This window comes from Sarcophilus harrisii, chromosome 6 (assembly GCF_902635505.1).
Source record: "Sarcophilus harrisii chromosome 6, mSarHar1.11, whole genome shotgun sequence".
Classification (NCBI taxonomy): domain Eukaryota; kingdom Metazoa; phylum Chordata; class Mammalia; order Dasyuromorphia; family Dasyuridae; genus Sarcophilus; species Sarcophilus harrisii.
Window position 1 is genome coordinate 183,068,152 of NC_045431.1, and position 19,466 is coordinate 183,087,617.

At 34.0% G+C, this 19,466-nt stretch overlaps 1 protein-coding gene across 1 annotated transcript in view; it reads right to left on the reverse strand.

The window, feature by feature from the left end:
- The window catches only part of LOC100926515 (peroxisomal acyl-coenzyme A oxidase 3-like), an 85,980-nt gene that overhangs the window by 20,524 nt on the left and 45,990 nt on the right, over positions 1–19,466 (reverse strand). Inside the window, 2 exon segments of the mRNA XM_031942373.1 lie at positions 5,067–5,180; positions 6,918–7,040. Coding sequence (XP_031798233.1) covers positions 5,067–5,180; positions 6,918–7,040 — 237 coding nt within the window.

The window sequence follows — 19,466 nt, forward strand, 5'->3', positions numbered from 1 at the left end:
TTTTTTAAGGGCATTTTTCCTCTTAAAAAATGCTGTAGAATACCTTTTATTCTCAGTCACAGAAATAAAGATTCTAAATTCTTGTAAAATTTATTTTGAACAAACTCAGTTTTACCAACTAGAATGTTTATTATTAGAACATTAAAAAACCTGTTATATTTCTGGTGTAGTAGTAATCTGGGGAACATTCATATCTGTTGACATTTCCACAAAATTATTTTTATATTCTTTTATGTCTCATTGTCTTAAATTCTTCCTCTGATGGTCAGTTCTCATAAAAATGAATACAAGATTGGCATTAAGAGGACGGTAATATTTTCCATGCAGTCAAGTATTTCAAGGAATCTGCCAACAGCACAAAACTGTTTGTTTGCCAATTCCATTTTTCAACAAATCAGAAATAACAGCTGCATGGTGATCCACTAACTATGAGACCATTCCACAACATGTGCTGTTTCTCAACTGCTGCCCCGGAAGTCTTAAAATGGAAATCACAGAATGGTAGAATGTTAGAGCTAGGAAAAAAGGATCGAGTCCAATGCCTTCAGCACTTATATGTTGTTATTCAATAACTGGTGGTGGGGTGTGTGTGTATGTATGTGTGTGTGTGTTTCTTTCCCTTTCTGAGCATCAGGTAGAGATGGTCACTCTTTGGAAAATACTGTTGAAGGGATTTTTGTTCATATGCAGTTACACTATATGATCCCTAAGACTCTTTCAACTCTAAGGTTATGTGAGGCTTGAAGCCCCTACATCATTCTATTTGACTATTCCTACCCATAAACCGGTAATATAGTTATTTCTGTGCATATCCTTTTACTAGACTGTCAGCCCTTTGAGGGCAGGAGTTACAGACTCTCAAACTTTCATGACTGTTCCTCCCCGAGTAGCTTTTTACACACAGTAGCTACTTTAAAAAATGCTTTCAAGATTTTGTCCTTAGTCTTCTTGTCCACAGAGGGTGATTTCATTCATTCCTATGATTTCAAGTATCACCTCTCTGGAGATGACTCCTAAATCTGTATACTCAGTCCCAATCTCTCCTAAGCTTGAGTATAATCCCAAGAATGTACCAGAATCTGCACTTAGATACCTTACCAGAACTCTTGATGAACAGTTGATGGCTGCTCTTGTCTTTGGTTCCTCCCCTCTCTAAATTATCCTTCTGGGGTTGACAAATAATTGTCCTACTAGATGAATTAGATGTATCTGTTGTCTATAAGATAAACACAAAGTCTTTACTCTTGCATTTAATACCCTCACAATCTGATTCTGTACTTCATTTCTAGCCTTATTTTCACATTCAACTACTAGCTATTTCCTGACATTAACCAGTGTTTCCCTGCTTCCATGAATCTGTGTAGTTTTTTCTCCATGCCTAGAATATTCCCTGATTGAAGATGTGCAGTGATTGAAATCTTTGTGGTGCCTTTACTGAACCTCCAAATCTCAAACTACTCCTCCATTTTCCTACAATCTTTTGAGTTTCCATTTGTTCTTATTAAATTCTATCTTGTCTCGTTGTCTGGGTCCATGTTTTGTCTCACTAATTAAACTCTTTGCATCCCCAATAATCTCTATTGGACCTTGTACATAGTAGGCCCTGAACTAATAATTTTCAGGTGGAGTTGAATTGAAATTCATGCTAGTTTTTGAGAGGTGCTATTCTATTTGGTATTTTCATACTGAAAATCAGCTTAAAACAAATTCCAATAAAGACACAAAAATAGACATATTCAAATATGAGTTATTCCACTCTCTTACACTGAGAATACTCTTGCTGACAAATGTCTAACTTTATCTTGACTCTCATTATTACATTTTTATAGACTATAGACTATAGATTATTTAGAGAGTTGCATGTAGTAGTGTGAATGGCTAAGAATAGTTTGGAAGAAAAACAAAGCCATGGTCTGCAGAGGAGACACAGTTGAGAAGTGATAAGGAAGGTCCCCAGGCCAATACAGCAGAAATCGACTTTTCAAATTATAAGACTTGGAATCATAGCTTCTGACCAGTCACTTCACCCCTCCAGGACACAGTTCCTACATACAGAAAACAAGGGGTTTGGATGGGACAATCTGTAGTCCCATCCAGCCCCAGCCATCAGCATTTGGGCTTTCCATGGTCTGTGATCTTTTCCTGGGTATCATTCATTCCACTTAGGGTGGGACAGGGAAACGTTTAAGTACAGAATGCTGAGATGATCCAACTTGATGCATCATCCAATCAGGTGAGTTGGAATGAAAAACATTTGGAATCCAACATAGTTAGCAGTAAGAACACACATGACTCTCCAGGCAAGTGGGGAGTTAATATTCTTTCTGCTCAAGGACTGTTAAGAGCCAAGTGCTTCTCTGGCTTTCTTGCCTACATACAGTTGATAAGTATCAGCTGATGCTGACTGCAATTGTACATCAAATACATGATGAAATAAACCAAATGAACCAAAAATAATGGATGAAATGAAAAAAAAAAACCAGTCACCTTGCTCCAAAATGCAATAAACACATCTTAAGCTAATTACTTGGTAAAACTTTTTTGACTTTATCACTACTTTCCTCAGACAAGGTTGTAAATATATTCATTAATAAACTAGCATATATTCAGGATGAGTACAGAACTAAAAACCATGTTAGGAATAGTTAAAGAAATCTGGAATATTTTGTCTGGACAAGAAAAGACTTTTGAAGAGTGGGGAAGGGGTGACGATTACAATCTTCAGATATTTCCAGTGCTGGTTTGTGAAGGACTGAACAGATTTATTTTTCTTGCCTCTTGAAAGCAGAATTAGGACCAATGGTTAAAAGTTACAGGGAGACAGAATTTGGCACAATAGAAGAAAGAATTTCTGAACATTCTGAACCATCTCAAAATGGAAATTAGCTCCCTCAAGAAACAGTGAACTCCATTAGTGGAGGCCTTCAATGAGAACCAGGATGGCATCTCTAAGCGATGCTAGAAAGAATTCATACACTCTATGGAAACTGATATGGCCTTTTTAGTGTCTTTACAATTAGGAATAGTGTGATTTTATGGTAGCCTTAGCACAACTTCAATTAAGGATCACCTAGGGTTTTGGAGACTTTTTCTAGGTTTTTTAATATTTGGGGATGCTGTGGCTAATTCAACTTCACCCATTTCCTTTATGGATCACAATTAAATATATTAAGCACCCACACTGTGCTAAGTGCTGGGGATATAAAAAGAGGTCATACATGTCTTTGGTCATATTTTTTACTTCTGGCAAGTTGCCATTAATAATATATTTTAGTGTACTTATGGTACACCTGAAATTTATTTCTCTACTGTACTTTGTGCCATCTCTAATTCTGATTCTTATGAGATCTTGGTAGTCCATGATTCTCAGGGATATACCATGACAGAGAATACTGACAGTTTATGAGAATGGACCTTGGCAGCAATGAGCAGCCTAGAATCCAAATATAAAAGGGGAATACATGAATCACTTTTCGAAAATAAATAAAATTCTTTCACATAGAATATATGGAGTAAATTATGTTTTCAATGCAATAAATACTAAACTAATGCATAAAACAGACAGTTTAAATATGCTTTCCCCAAAATAAAGATTTATCCTTGATAAAATGGGTTCACCAAGCTTGATCAATTTTTTTAATCTAACAGATTGAATTAATTGTGGATGGTTTGGGGTCACTCAGTTCCTGTGGAGCATCATGGTTCTACATGAATTATAATCTTTAATATAAATCCAGATGAGACAAAACTTATTTAGTCAGTGCAGAGATTCAGGATTAAATGATCAAAATTTTTCCGAGGCCAAGGTTTTGGCTCAATATGTTAACTTCCTTTCCAACACAATCTAGAGAGATGATGCCTTTTTTTTTTTCAACAGCAAACAATTTTTACAAAATGAGTTTTCCTTGAAATGTTTCCCTGAGATGTCAAGGTGACTACTATAAGACAATGAATGTTAACCAATGAACTGATAACAATGGGTGGCTTTACTGCTTCAGCAATTTAGTCCTAGGTCCTCCATAGTTTATTCTTATTTCACATTATTCACATTTCATAAGAAGCAAAAGCTGCTGTGAGTTTGTGAATTTATACATCTTTGAAATATGTAGTAACTATGAGACAGCAAGAGAGAGCATGTAATATTTTCTCCATAATACCCAGAAGGACACATTGACACATCTCAAAAGAAGTTTCATACCATCTCAACTATATCATTAGCTTCAGCTGAGTTCCCTGCTTCTCTAATCTACTCTGTACCTGTCACCAAACTAATATTCCTGAGGGATCAAATCAATTCTCTTCAAAGCTTTCAATGGCACAACACAGATAATAGGATACAGCCTGAATTTTTTAGGATAAAACCCCAAATTCTTAGTGATCCCTCAGTTAATTCATTTAGAGATACACAGATGACAAGCAGAACAGTCTGAGTAGTAGTTGGTGGTAAAATAAACTTGGGATGCTTGGACACAGAGAGATCCTGTGAGCTTGCCAGTCATTCGACCATGAAAAGCTGATTAACGATTGCAAGCAAAGGGAAAGCCTATGTCCAAATAAAGTTTACTTTGTAATGTCATATTCTTAAAAATCTGAACTTGTTGGGTAGTTCACCACTGGCTTAGTTGAGAACCCCATGACATATCAAAAAGAAAAGAAATAATACAAGTGAATAATAATAATTCCTAGTTTTATAGAAATTTAAAGTTTTCAAAGTGCTTTTCTTCTAAAAGTTCTATGGGGCAAGTAGTATATCTCTTTGACAGAATAGGAACCTGAGCCTTAGAGAGAAAAAGGGACACCTAGGATCAAATTGCTTGTAAGAAGACTGAGAAAAAAATTCAAACTCATCTTTTGATTCCAAGTCCAGCACTTTTTTCGATAAAATATGAAGTTTTCACGAAATAAAACCCTACATTCTGAATCATGCCCTAAATTAAATAATCTACAATTATTTTCTTGATGTTTAAATATGCAGTGAATTTTGTGATTATAATAATGTAAGATATGATTAATGCAAGATACAAGAGAACAGTAAAAAACTATTAAAAATAAGAGAAAATAGTTACCTGAAGAATCCATGCAATCTTCAACTCTGGATATCATAAATTTTTGGCCAAGAATATCTTTAAAATCTGCAAGAAAATTTATAGATTCCAGGGGAGTTTTAATACGAGTTTTATCTGATAAAATTGAACATATTTATTGAAAGAATGAAACACAAATTAAGAATATATAATCTTGACTGAATGAATGTCTTGCCTTGGTAAGCTTTATTCTTTCAGAATTACCACTTTAGAAGTCATACAAAATCATATAGTCATAGAATTTTAGAATCAGAAGGGTTCTCAGAGGTCATTTAATCCTATCCTTGACTTTCTGTGTGGGGAAACTGGGACATAAAAAGGCTAGGCAACCTAACAGCTACTTAGCAGCAAGAGTAGGAGTAGAATGTAGTTCTCTTAGATCCCAATGTAGCACTCTTTCCAGATCAGCAACAACTGATTTCCAAGCCCCAAGATCTAGATTCATTCAAGGGAAAGAAGAGTTGACTCAAAAGATACCATCAATGACCTTGTGATAGTCATAATCACCTTTTGATATATATATATCACCTATTGATATACTCACTGCCTAAAACTGCAATTCACAGATCACACAACACAGTAACGCAAATGTAGAAAAACTACCCATGTTCCAGGTTCTAGGGCTGCACTGCTGGGGCACCTGGAGGTTTCACTTGGATTCCTTGCTCAAAGTCATTAATATACTTTCCTCCAGGGATCCAGAATATGTGCCACTGAGGGGATACCAGCCCACAGTGGCCTTTTTCTGCTTTCAGAAGCTGCTTTCAGGCCTCCTCATCCTAAGACTCTAAAAACCAAATGCTGCTCAATAAGCCCCCATGAACACAAGCTCTTCTTTTCTTCTGGGATAACATTTTAAACAGCATCACACTACCTATATTGATTTATACCTTTTAAAGCAGTGGTTCTCAAACCTTTTGGCTTCAGAACACCTTTATACTCTTGAAAATCATTGAGAATCCCAAAACACTTTGATTTATGTGTCTATGTGGGTTTAGAATACTAGAGTCAGCTCATACTGGCTCACAAGAGCTGAATAATAAATTTTCAATGAAAATATTTATGCTTTGGATATTGGCAAAGACTATCAATCCAGCCTGTGTACTGTTTTGCTGATAATCTAAACTTAAAAAGTGATGGAGGAAATGTTAATAATCTGCATATTTTTATTAAACACTTACCTAGCAGATCACTGATTATAGCTGTCAATACTTACCATTTTAGAAATTAAAATCGATAAAATGTAAAAAAAAATTTATTTTTTGTTTAATTTAACTTTGTTTAAAGTAACAATAAGCCCACTACACATTAACAAAAACATAATTTTATGAAAAATAAATTATACTTTACAGTACCAAAAAATGCTAATTGTTTTATTTCTGCATTCAATCCACTGTAATTTGTGGTTTGGTTGACGTATATGAAGAAAATCTAGCCTCATACAGATGTGTAACTAGGAAAGGGAAGAGCATTTTAATGGGCAAATAACATCTTGGTATCTTTTTTTTGCAATTAGGGGTAAGTAACATGTCTGGGGCACACATCTAGTAAGTGTCTGAGGTCATATTTGAATGTAGGTTCTCATGATTCTATTCACTGGGCCACTTAATATCACTATAAACCTAGGTTTGATCTCAGGGAATTTCAGAGGTCTACTGACCTCATTTTGAGAACCACTGTTTTAAATATATAATATTTTCTTCTCTCAAATATAAGGTACCTTTTAAAATAAGCACATAAAAGGAAAACACTCTTGCATACTCTGTAAGATTAATCACTTTGTTTAAATAAGATACTCCACAATGTGCTATTACTTCCATTAAAAACACTAACCTTGATGTCTGTTTCTGAAGTATCTCAGTAAATAATTGCTGGTCTGTTGAAGCAGGACATTATTATCTCCTTCATAGGTACAGTTTGGATCATTGTCATTTCTAATATCACCCAAATGATTCACTGAAATAAAACCACAATTTTGAAAGCTTATGGAATGTATCAGATATGTAGTACAATAAAGATGATTATAACTGATAATTTAAGGATCCAAAATTCTAAGTTCAGCATGAGTATGGAAGTAAAAAATCTTAAAGATGGAAGAAATTATATGAAATTATTCATCTTAGCCTCTTGACTAACAGAAATACTATTGTTTTCATCAAGAAATAACATTCCTATGATGAGCAGGATGCTCTCAGAAAGAAAAAAAACTCTGTAAAGTCCTCCATGAACTTGATCAAAGAAAGTGAAATGTACTATATACAAAGTAATAGCAACGTTCTGGGATGACCAGTTGTAAAGGATTGCTATTTTCAGCAATACAATGATCCATTACTACTCTGAAGACATGATGAAAAATCCTGTCCATACCCAGAGAAGGAATCTGAATACAAATTGAAGCTCTCTATCTGTCTGTTTGTTTATCTATCCAGAAAATAATTCACCATGACCAAGTTAAATTCATTTTGTGGATTCAAGGTTTTTCAACATTATGAAAGCAATTAGCCAACAAAGATTTAAAAAAGCCACACGATGACTTCAATGGAAGTAGAAAAAAGCCTTTGAGATAATATAGTACTTATCAATACTAATATCATAATCAATCATGGAAAGTCCCTTCTTTAATGTATTGAAAAGTTTATATTTAAAACCAAGAGCTAGCATTGTTTGCAATGGAGAATCTCTAGAAGATTTCTCAGTAAAGCCAGCTTGTAAAGTTAGGAATATCCCTTCTTCTTACTTTTATCTCACATTCTGGAAAAAGACTATAGCAATAACATAAGAGAAAAAAAAATAAACATTTGCAACAAAGAGACAAAAACTGTTCCCCATTTGTAAATGACATGAAAGAGTAGTTAAAAACCCACAGAGAAGCAGTGAAGAAAATAAAACAATTGAGGCTACAAGGTTGCTGGTTTAAAAATATAACTCTACAAAAGCTATCAGTATTTCTCTATGGTATCTTTTTTTAAAGAACAGGAAAAAATATAATAGGACTCATTACAGTCAAAATAATTTTAAAATTAACAAAATGTCTAGGAGTTAGCCTACTCAAGTAAAATACATACAATTATAACACACACTTTCCAGAAATAGAAGACAACAAATAGCTGGAAAGAAACTTATTATTTATTGTTGGGCCTTGACAATATAACAAAAATAATACCACTACTTAAATAAATTTATAGATTTAATGCTAATGGAAACTGAGTAGATGCCCATCAATTGGAGAATGGCTAAATAAATTGTGGTATATGAATATTATGGAATATTATTGTTTGTTAAGAAATGACCAACAGGATGATTTCAGAAAGCCTGGAGAGACTTACATGAACTGATGCTGAGTGAAATGAGCAGGACCAGGAGATCATTATATACTTCAACAACAATAGTATATGATGATCAATTCTGATGGACCTGGCCATCTTCAGCAATGAGATGAACCAAATCAGTTCCAATGGAGCAGTACTGAACTGAACCAGCTACACCCAGCGAAAGAACTCTGGGAGATGACTAAGAACCATTACATAAAATTCCCAATCCCTATGTTTTTGCCCACCTGCATTTTTGATTTCCTTCACAGGATAATTGTACACTATTTCAAAGTCTGATTTTTTTCTTACAGCAAAATAACAGTTTGGACATGTATACTTATTTTTATATTTAATTTATACTTTAACATATTTAATATGTATTGGTCATCCTGCCATCTAAAGGAGAGGGTGGAGGAAAAGGAGGGGAAAAATTAGAACAAAAGGTTTAGCAATTGTCAATGCTGCAAAATTACCCAGCATATAACTTGTAAATAAAAAGCTATTATAAAATAAATAAATAAATAAAAGATTTAATGCTAAGTAAACAAATTATGTGGAGAGTATTTTGGGGGAAGGTAGAGTGGGATGGGACTAGGCACCATAACAATATCCAATTGGAATAAAAAAGGTATAAAATCTCAAGAGAAATCATAAGAAAATCTATAAATGAATAGACACAGTATATTATTAAACTTCAAAATATATTATCAGCCAGTGAAAAACATTTGTTATTGATTAAAACAGAAAAAATTCATCAGCGGAACAGATTAAATAAGCAAAAAAATGAAGTGATAAAAACGTTAGACCAGTGTTTGATGATCTCAAGGAACTAAATTATGGCAGTGGGAATTGGAGCAAGATTCCCTTTTCTACTTGGAAAACAGGAAAGCAGTTTGTGAAAAAGAAGTATTAGACTAGTATCATACACCATATACCACAGTAAGTTCAAAATCAAAGTTCAAAATGAAAGAAATCAACTACTTTAACAACCATGGTTAAGGGGACATTTCTTAACAAAACAAGGGATAGAAGAGATCATAAAAGATTTTTAAAAAACCCACTATTTTGGTTGTATAAAATTACAAATTTTTTCACAAGCAAAATCAATAAAGAAGTAGAAGAAAAATGTGAGAATATAGAAAACATGTGCATTAAATATCAATGAAAAACCTAATGTCCAAAATATTTATGTAATTGATATACAAGCACATAATGCCAAAAGCCATTCCTTTCAAAAGATTAAAAGAAGAACTGCAAACTACAGGAGACTATAAGAAACATTCTCTAAACCATCAGTGGTAAGAAAAATGCAAATTGAGTAGTTCAGAAGTTTCACCTCACTCTTTGCAAATTGGCAAGGAGGAAAAAAATATGGGATTAATCAATACTGAAGAGGTTGTGGGAAAGCAGGCACAATGATATACTATTGGTGTCCTAGAATTCATTTTGAAATTATGCAAGAAAAGTGACTAAACTGTCCATATCCTTTAATTTGGCAGTCCCACTATTAAGTTTACACCGGAAGGAAGTCAAAGATAAAACCAAATGTTTCTGAAATATGTATAGCAGCATTTCTTTTATTGTGTAGCAAAGAAATAGAAACAAAGTAGATGCTCACAGAATTAGTGAATGGCTAGGGAAAAAAACAAACCAAATTATGCTAGATAAATATGATATAGTGTTATTGTACAATTAGAAATGATTAATATGAAGTATTCAGCCTCACATGGAAATGTCCATATGAACTAATAGAGCACAAAATAAACAGAATCAAGAGAAGAACAGACAAAATCATTGGGTCATGTTGAACTCTTTGTGACCCTATGGAGGACAGCCATCAGGTCCTTCTGCCTTCAAAGTCTGATGCTGTCCCCTTCTCCTTCTGCTTTCACTCTTGCAAAACTTTCAGGCCTTTTCCAGTGAGTTCTGTATTCTTGTTATATGGCCAAAGTATTGCAGCTTTAGCTTCAATATTTCTTATCCATTGAATAGTCTGAATTCATTTTTTAAACTATTGATTGATTTGATCTCCTTGGTGACCAAGGTACTCTGAGTCAAAAATCTTCTCTAGTATAGTTCAAGTGTCAATTCTACAGCACTCAGCTCTCATTATAGTCCAACTTTCACAGCCATACATTACTACTAAAATATTCCCAAAGCTTTGAGTATATAGACCTGGATCAGAAAGATCATGTCTTTTTAATATTCTGTCCAGATTTGCCACAGTTTTTCTTCCAAAAGAAGCAGGAGTCCACTGATTTCAGGCTACAGCCATCTTCTGTAATGGTCTTTAAGCCTAAGATTTCAAAATTTGACACTGCTTCCATTTTTTCTCTCTCTACTTGTCAGGAAGTAAAGGGACCAAATGACATGATCTCAGTTTTTTTTTAAGTATTAAGCTTTAAAACAACTTTTACACTTCTCTTTCACCCTCATCAACAGGCTTCTTAATTCATCTTTATTTCCTACCATCAGAGTGGTATCATCTACATATCTGAGATTGATGATATTTCTCCCAGCAACTTTAAAGTGAGATTTTGATTCATTCACCCTAGCATTTTTCATGAGATACTCTGCATATAAGTTAAATAAATAAGGTAATAATATAGAGCTTTGTTGTATTCCTTTTTCATTCTTTTTTTATTATAACTTTTTATTGAAAAACATATGCATGGGTAATTTTTCAAAATTGACCCTTACAAAAACTTTGTTCCAACTTTTCCCCTCCTTCCCACCATCCCCTCCCCTAGATGGCAGGTAGTCCCATACATGTTAAATATATTTAAGCATATGTTACATACAATATATGTATACATATTTATACAGTTGTCTTGCTACACAAGAAAAATCAAATTTAGAAAGAAGGTTAAAAATAACCTGGAAGAAAAACAAAAATGAAAGCAAACAATAACAGAAAGAGTATAAATGCTATGTTGTAGTCCACACTCATTTCCCAGTATTCTTTCTCTGGATGTAGCTGGTTCTGTTCAGTTCTGATAAAATTGGAAATGATTTGAATCCTCTCATTGTTGAAGAGAGCCACTTCCATCAGAATTGATCCTCATATAGGATTCTTGCTGAGGTACATAATGATCTCCTGCTTCTGCTCTTTTTGCTTAGAATCAGTTCATGTAAGTCTCACCAAGCCTCTCTGTATTCATTCTGCTGGTCATTTCTTACAGAACAATAATATTCCATAATATTCACATACCACAATTTACCCAACCATTCTCCAATTGATGGGTATCCATTCATTTTCCAGTTTCTAGCTGGACCTTCTAGTGCACCAGAAGGACCACAAACAATTTTGCACATATGGGCCCTTTTCCCTTCTTTAATATCTCTTTGGGATATAAACCCAGTAGTAACACTGCTGAATCAAAGAGTATGCACAGTTTTGACAATAAATTGATCTCCAGAATGGTTGGATCCATTCACAACTCTACCAACAATCCATCAGTGTCCCAGTTTCCCACACATCCCTTCCAATATTTGTCATTATCTTTTTCTGTCATTCTAGCCAATCTGACAGGTTTATAGTGGTATCTCAGAGTTATGTTAATTTGCATTTCTCTGATCAATAATGATTTGGAATACCTTGTCATATGGGTAGAAATAGTTTCAATTTCATCATCTGAAAATTGTCTGGTTCATATCCTTTGACCACTTATCAATTGGAGAATGAGTTGATTTCTTATAAATTTGAGTCAGTTCTCTATGTATTTTGGAAATTAGGCTTTTATCAGAATCTTTAACTGTAAAGATGTTTTCCCAGTTTATTGCTTCCCTTCTAATCTTGTCTGCATTAGTTTTGTTTGTACAAAAGCTTTTTAACTTGATATAAACAAAATTTTCCATTTTGTGATCAATAATGATCTCTAGTTCTTCTTTGGAAACAAATTCCTTCCTCCTCCAAAGGTATGAGAGATACATGATCCTATGTTCTTCTAATTTGTTTGTAATCTCATTCTTTATGCCTAAATCATGAACCCATTTTGATCTTATCTTTTTGTATGGTGGTAAGTGTGGGTCAATGCCTAGTTTCTGCCATTATAATTTCCAATTTTCCCAGCAGTTTTTGTCAAATACTACATTCTTATCCCCAAAGTTGGGGTCTTTGCTTTTGGCAAACACTAGATTGCTATAGTTATTGACTATTTTGTCCTGTGAACTTAACCTATTCCACTGATCAACTAGTTATTTCTTAGACCACCAAATAGTATTGGTGACTGCTGCTTTATAATATAGATTTAGAGCAGGAACAGCTAGGCCAACTTAATTTGATTTTTTTTTTCATTAATTCCCTTGAAATTCTTGACCTTTTGTCCTTCCAGATGAATTTTGTTGTTATTTTTCCTAGGTAATTAAAATACTTTCTTGGGAGTCTGATTGGTATAGCACTAAATAACTAGATTACTTTAGGTAGTATTGTCATCTTTATTACATTCGCTTGACCTATCCATGAGCACTTAATATTTTTTCCAATTGTTTAGCTCTGACTATTTGTGTGGAAAGTGTTTTGTAGTTTTGCTCATATAGTTTTTGATTTTCCCTTGGCAGATAGATTCCCAAATATTTTATATTATTGACAGTTATTTTAAATGGGCTTTCTCTTTGTATCTCTTGTTGTTGGATTTTGTTAGTGATGTATAAAAATGCTGATGATTTGGGTGGATTTATTTGTATCCTGCAACTTTGCTAAAGTTGTGGATTATTTCTAATAGCCTTTTAGTAGAATCTCTGGGCTTCTCTAAGTATACCATCATATCATCTGCAAAGAGTGATAATTTGGTTTCCTCATTACCTACTATAATTCCTTTAATCTCTTTTTCTTTTTTATTGCCAAAGCTAGCATTTCTAATACAGTATTGAATAGTAATAGTAATAATGGGCAACCTTGTTTCACTCCTGATTTTATTGGGAATGGTTCCAGTTTATCACTATTACATATGATGCTTACTTATGGTTTTAAATAAATGCTACTGACTATTTTAAGGAAAAGTCCATTTATTTATATACTCTCTAGTGTTTTTAATAGGAACAGGTGCTGGATTTTATCAAATGCTTTTTCTGCATCTATTGAGATAATCATTTTTTTTGTTAATTTGGTTATTGATATAGTCAATTATATTAATAGTTTTCCTAATATTGAATCAGTTCTGCATTCCTGGTATAAATTCTACTTGGTCATGGTGTATTATCCTGAGGATGATTTTCTGTAATCTCTTTGCTAATATTTTATTTAAGATTTTTGCATCAATGTTCATTATGGAGATTGGTCTATAATTTTCTTTTTTGTCTGTGTTTTCATCCTTCCTGCTTTAGGTATGAGTACGATTTCTTTGTTATAAAAGGAATTTGGTATGATTCCTTCATTCCTTATTTTTTCATAGCACTGGAGTTAATTGTTCTTTAAATGTTTGGTAGAATTCACATGTAAATCCATCTGGTCCTGGGGATTTTTTCTTAAGGAATTGATTAATAGCTTGTTCTATTTTTTTTTCTAAAGTGGGACTATTTAACCAATTTACTTCTTCCTCTGTTAAGCTGGGCAACTATATTTTTGAAGGTATTCACCTATTTCATTTAAGTTATCAAAGTTATGGCATAAAGTCAGGCAAAGTAACTCCTAATTATCTCTAATTTCCTCTTCATTAGTGGCAAGTTCTCCCTTTTCATTTGATTTTCCTCTTTCCTTTTTCTAATCAAAATTACCAAGAGTTTATCTATTTTTGGCTTTTTCATAGAACCAACTTCATTTTATTTATTAATTCAATAGTTTTTACTTTCCATTTTATTAATTCCTCCTTTTATTTTTAGAATTTCAAGTTTAGTGTTTGATGGGGGTTTTTTAATTTGCTCTTTTTCTAGCTTTTTTTAGGTGCAAGTCTAATTCATTGATTTTCTCTTTCTCTATTTTATTCAACTAGGTCTCTAGACATAAAATTTCCCCTTATTACTGCTTTGGCTGCATCCCACACATTTTGGTATGCTGTCTCATTATTGTCATTCTCTTGGGTGAAATTATTAATTGTGTCTATGATTTGCTGTTTCACCTCATTCTTTAGGATGAAATTATTTAATTTCCAATTATTTTTTGGTCTATTTTCCCCTGGCTTTTTATTGAATGTAATTTTCATTTCATCATGGTCTGAAAGGATGCATTTACTATTTCTGCCTTACTGCATTTGGGTTTGAGGTTTTTATGTCCTAATATATGGTCAATTTTTATATATGTTCCATGAACTGCTGAAAAGAAAGTGTACTCCTTTCTGTCTCCATTTAGTTTTCTCCAAAGATGTGTCATACCTAACTTTTCTAGTGTTCTATTTACCCCTTTAACTTCTTTCTTATTTATTTTATGGTTTCATTTATCTAGTTCTGAGAATACAAGATTGAGATCTCCCACTACTGTAGTTTTGCTGTCTATTTCTTCTTGCAGCTCTCTTAACTTCTTCTTTAGGAATTTAAATGTTATACCACTTGGTGCATATATGTTTAGCACTGATATTGCTTCATTATCTATGCTACCCTTTAGCAAGATATAGTGCCCTTCTTTATCTCTTTTAATTAGATCAATTTTTTTCTTTTGTTTGATTTGAGATCAGAATGGCTACCCTGCTTTTTTGACTTCACTTGAAGCATTGTAAATTCTGCTCCAGCCTTTACCTTTACTTTGTATGTATCACCTTGCTTCAATATGTTTCCTGTAAACAACATATTGTAGGATTCTGGCTTTTAGCCTAGTCTGCTATCCGCCTCCACTTTATAGGAGAGTTTACCCCATTCACATTTATGGTTAAAATTACTAATTCTGTATTTCATGCCATCTTGTTAACCCCGGATTATGCTCTTCTCTTTCCTTTTCCCATTACCCACCTCCCCAGTATTAAACTTATGAGCACCGCTTGCCTCACACAGCTCTCTCTCTTTAGGATGCCCTTAGAGTCCCTTCCCTTTTCTTAAACATTTTCCTTTCATCAACAAAATCCAATAGCAAGAGATACAAAGAGAAATTCCATTCAAAATAACTGTTGATAACATAAAATATTTGGGAATTCATCTACCAAAGGGAAGTCAGGAATTATATGAGCAAAATTACAAAACACTTTCCACACAAATAAAGTCAGATTTAAATAAGTGGAAAAATATTAAGTGCTGTTGGATAGGCTGAGCAAATATAATAAAGATGACAATACTCCCTAAACTAATCTAGTTATTTAGTGCCATACCAATCAGACTCCCAAGAAACTATTTTAATGACCTAAAAAAAATAACAACAAAATTCATATGGAAGAGCAAAAGGTTGAGAATTTCAAGGGAACTAATGGAAAAAAAAATCAAATGAAGGTGGCCTAGCCGTACCTGATCTAAAACTATATTATAAAGCAGCAGTCACCAAAACCATTGGTATTGGCTAAGAAATAAATTAGTTGATCAGTGGAATAGTTAGGTTCACAAGACAAAATAGTCGATAACTATAGCAATCTAGTATTTGACAAACCCAAAGATCCCAACTTATGGGATAAGAATTCATTATTTGACAAAAACTGCTGGGAAAACTGGAAATTAGTATGGCAGAAATTAGGCATGGACCCATACTTAACACCATATACCAAGATAAGATCAAAATGGGTCCATGATTTAGGCATAAAGAACAAGATCATAAATAAATTAGAGGAACATAGGATAGTTTACCTCTCAGACCTATGGAGGAGGAAGGAATTTATGACCAAAGAAGAGCTACAGATCATTATTGATCACAAAACAGAAATTTTGATTACATCAAATTAAAAAGCCTTTGTACAAACAAAACTAATGCAAACAAAATCAGAAGGGAAGCAACAAATTGGGAAAACATTTTTACAGTTAAAGGTTCTGATAAAGGCCTTGTTTCCAAAATATATAGAGAATTGACTCTAATTTATAAGAAATCAAGCCATTCTCCAATTGATAAATGGTCAAAGGATATGAACAGACAATTTTCAGATGATGAAATTGAAACTATTTCCACTCATATGAAAGTGTTCCAAATCACTATTGATTAGAGAAATGCAAATTAAGATAACTCTGAGATACCACTACACACCTGTCAGATTGGCTAAGATGACAGGAAAAATAATGATGAATGTTGGAGGGGATGCGGGAAAACTGGGACAGTGATGCATTGTTGGTGGAGTTGTGAATGAATCCAATCATTCTGGAGAGCAATCTGGAATTATGCCCCAAAAGTTATCAAACTGTGCATACCCTTTGATCCAGCAGTGCTATACTGGGTTTATATCCCAAAGAATTACTAAAGAAGGGAGAGGGATCATCTGTATGTGCCAAAATGTTTGTGGCAGCCCTTTTTGTAGTGGCTAGAAACTGGAAAATGATTGATGCCCATCAATTGGAGAATGGTTGGGTAAATTGTGATATATGAATGTTATGGAACATTATTGTTCTGTAAGAAATGACCAACAAGATAAGTACAGAGAGGCTTGGAGAGAGTTACATGAACTGATGCTAAGTGAAATGAGCAGAATTAGGTGATCATTATATACTTCAACAACAATACTGTATGAGGATGTATTCTGATGGAAGTGGATATCTTTGACAAAGAGAAGATCTAACTCATTTCCAATTAATCAATGATGGACAGAAGCAGCTATATCCAGAGAAGGAACACTGGGAAATGAGTGTAAACTGTTTGTATTTCTGTTTTTCTTCCTAGGTTACTTTTTACCTTCTGAATCCAATTCTCCCTGTGCAACAAAAGAACTGTTCGGTTCTGCACATATATATTGTATCTAGGATATACTAGAACATATTTAACTTGTATAAGACTGCTTGCCATCTAGTGAAGGGAGAGAAGGGAAAAGTCGGAACAGAAGTTAGTGCAAGGGATAATGTTGTAAAAAAGTATCCAGGCATATGTTCTGTCAATAAAAAGTTATAATAAAAAAAAACTGAAGTAAAACAAAACAAACAAACAAACAAACAAATTTCCTTTTCAATTTTTGAATTCCCTTCTATTTATCCTACCCCTTCCCTTTTCCCTTTTCCCCTCCCACTTTTCAATGAGGTGGGAGAAGTTTCTCTGTAAATCAAATATTTCTAATATTTTCTCTTTGAGCCAAATTCTGATGAGAGTAAGATTTACACTTTATTATCTCCCTCTGTTCTATCTCTCAGATATAATTCATTTCCTTTGCCTTTTTATAAGATGTAGTACCTCTACTTTTCCCTTTTTTTCTGGTACAATTTCCTTTCCACCTCTAGATCCTTTTTGCATATTATAATAGTAAACCAAAGTACACATGTACTCTTTTTGTATACCCATAATAGAAATACACTTCTCAGGATTTCTTTTTATCTTTTTATGCTTCTCTTGAGTCCTATATTTCGAGGTCAAACTTTTTGTTTAGCTCTGTTTTTTTTTTTCATCAGAATAAATGGAATTCACATATTTCATTGAATGTCTATCTTTTTCCCTGGAAGAAAAGGCTCAGTTTGGCTGGGTAAGTTATTCTTGGCTACATACCAAGTTCCTTTGCGTTTCAGAATATCTATTCCAGGCAGTTTGATCCTTTAATGTGGAAGCTGCTAGATCCTGAGTGATCCTAATTGTGGCTCCTTGGTATTTGAATTGTTTTTTTTTTTCCTGGCTGCTTATAGTAATTTTTCCTTGGTCTGATAGTTCTGGGATTTAGCCACAATATTTCTTGAAGTTTTAATTTTGGGATCGCTTTCTGTAGCTGATCAATGAATTCTTTCAATGTCTATTTTACCTTCTGTTTCTATGACATCCTGGCAGTTTTCTTTGATTATTCCCTGAAAAATAGTGTCTAAGATCTTTTTTTCATCATGTATTTCAGGGAGTCCAATAATCCTTAGATTGTCTCTCCTAGATCTATTTTCCAGGTCAGCTGTTTTCCCCATTAGGTATTTTATAGTTTTTTTTTTTTTTTTGGTTTTGCTTGATGGATTCTTGTTGCCTTATTGAGTCCTTCATTTCCATTTCTCCAATTCTGAATTTTAGTGTATTATTTTCTTCATTTACTTTTTTCACTTCTTTTTGTATATATCCAATTGAATTTTTGAATGAGCTGTTTTGTTCTATGGATTTTTTTTCCATTTCACAAATTCTGTTTTTTAAAGAATTATTTTCTTTTTCCATTTCACAAATTTTGTTTTTTAAGAAGATATTTTCTTTTTCTGTTTCACAAATTCTGTTTTTCTGGGAGTTGCTTTCTTTTTCTAGTTTATCAAATCTATCTTTTAATGAATTATATGCTTTTTCCATTTCATTATGTCTATTTTGTGTTGTCTTTTCTAAACTCTCTGATAAGGCTTTCATTTTTCTTCTAGCTCTCTTTTAAGATCCCGTTTAAGTTCTTCTAGGAGAGCCTTGTATGATGGGGACCAGGTTATTTCACCTTTTAGAGCTTCATCTGGAGACAATCTGCCTTTAGTCTCCTCAGGGTTTGAAATCTCTTATTCTCTTTCACCATAAAAGCTGTCAATTTTTAGAATCCTCTTTACCTTTTTGATCATTTTTAAAAAGTTAGTTAAGGTCTGCTTTTAGGGCAGGAGAGGTTTCCAAGCAACCACTGCACTGGGTCAGTGCCGATTCACTCCTGGTCCTTGCTCAGCCACGTGGAGTCATCAGCAATGCCCCAGGGCTCTGTGCTGTCTGCCCAGGTGTTTGTGGTCTGAGTCTGCTCAACCACCCTGAGACTGCATTGTTCCCAGACTCTGAGCTGTCTGTGTTGGCGTTTGTGGTCAGCTACCCAGGGCTCACTGTGTCTCTCCTGCTTACGACTGAAATAGACCTTCTCTGGTCCTCTTCCTCCTGCAAACTCTCTGCCCCATGTAGGTCATACCATCACCCTGAGACTGCTCTGCCCCAGGCTCTGCCCTGTCTGTGCTGGTGTTTGTGGTCAGCTGTTGTGCTTTGCTGCCTCTCTCCCATTTCTGATTGAAAGAGATCTTTTCTGGTATGTTTCCTCCTGCAAATTCTCTGTGGGGGACACTGAGCTATCTGCGCTAGCATTTATACTGGCTGCCCTGGCTACCTTCCTCCTGT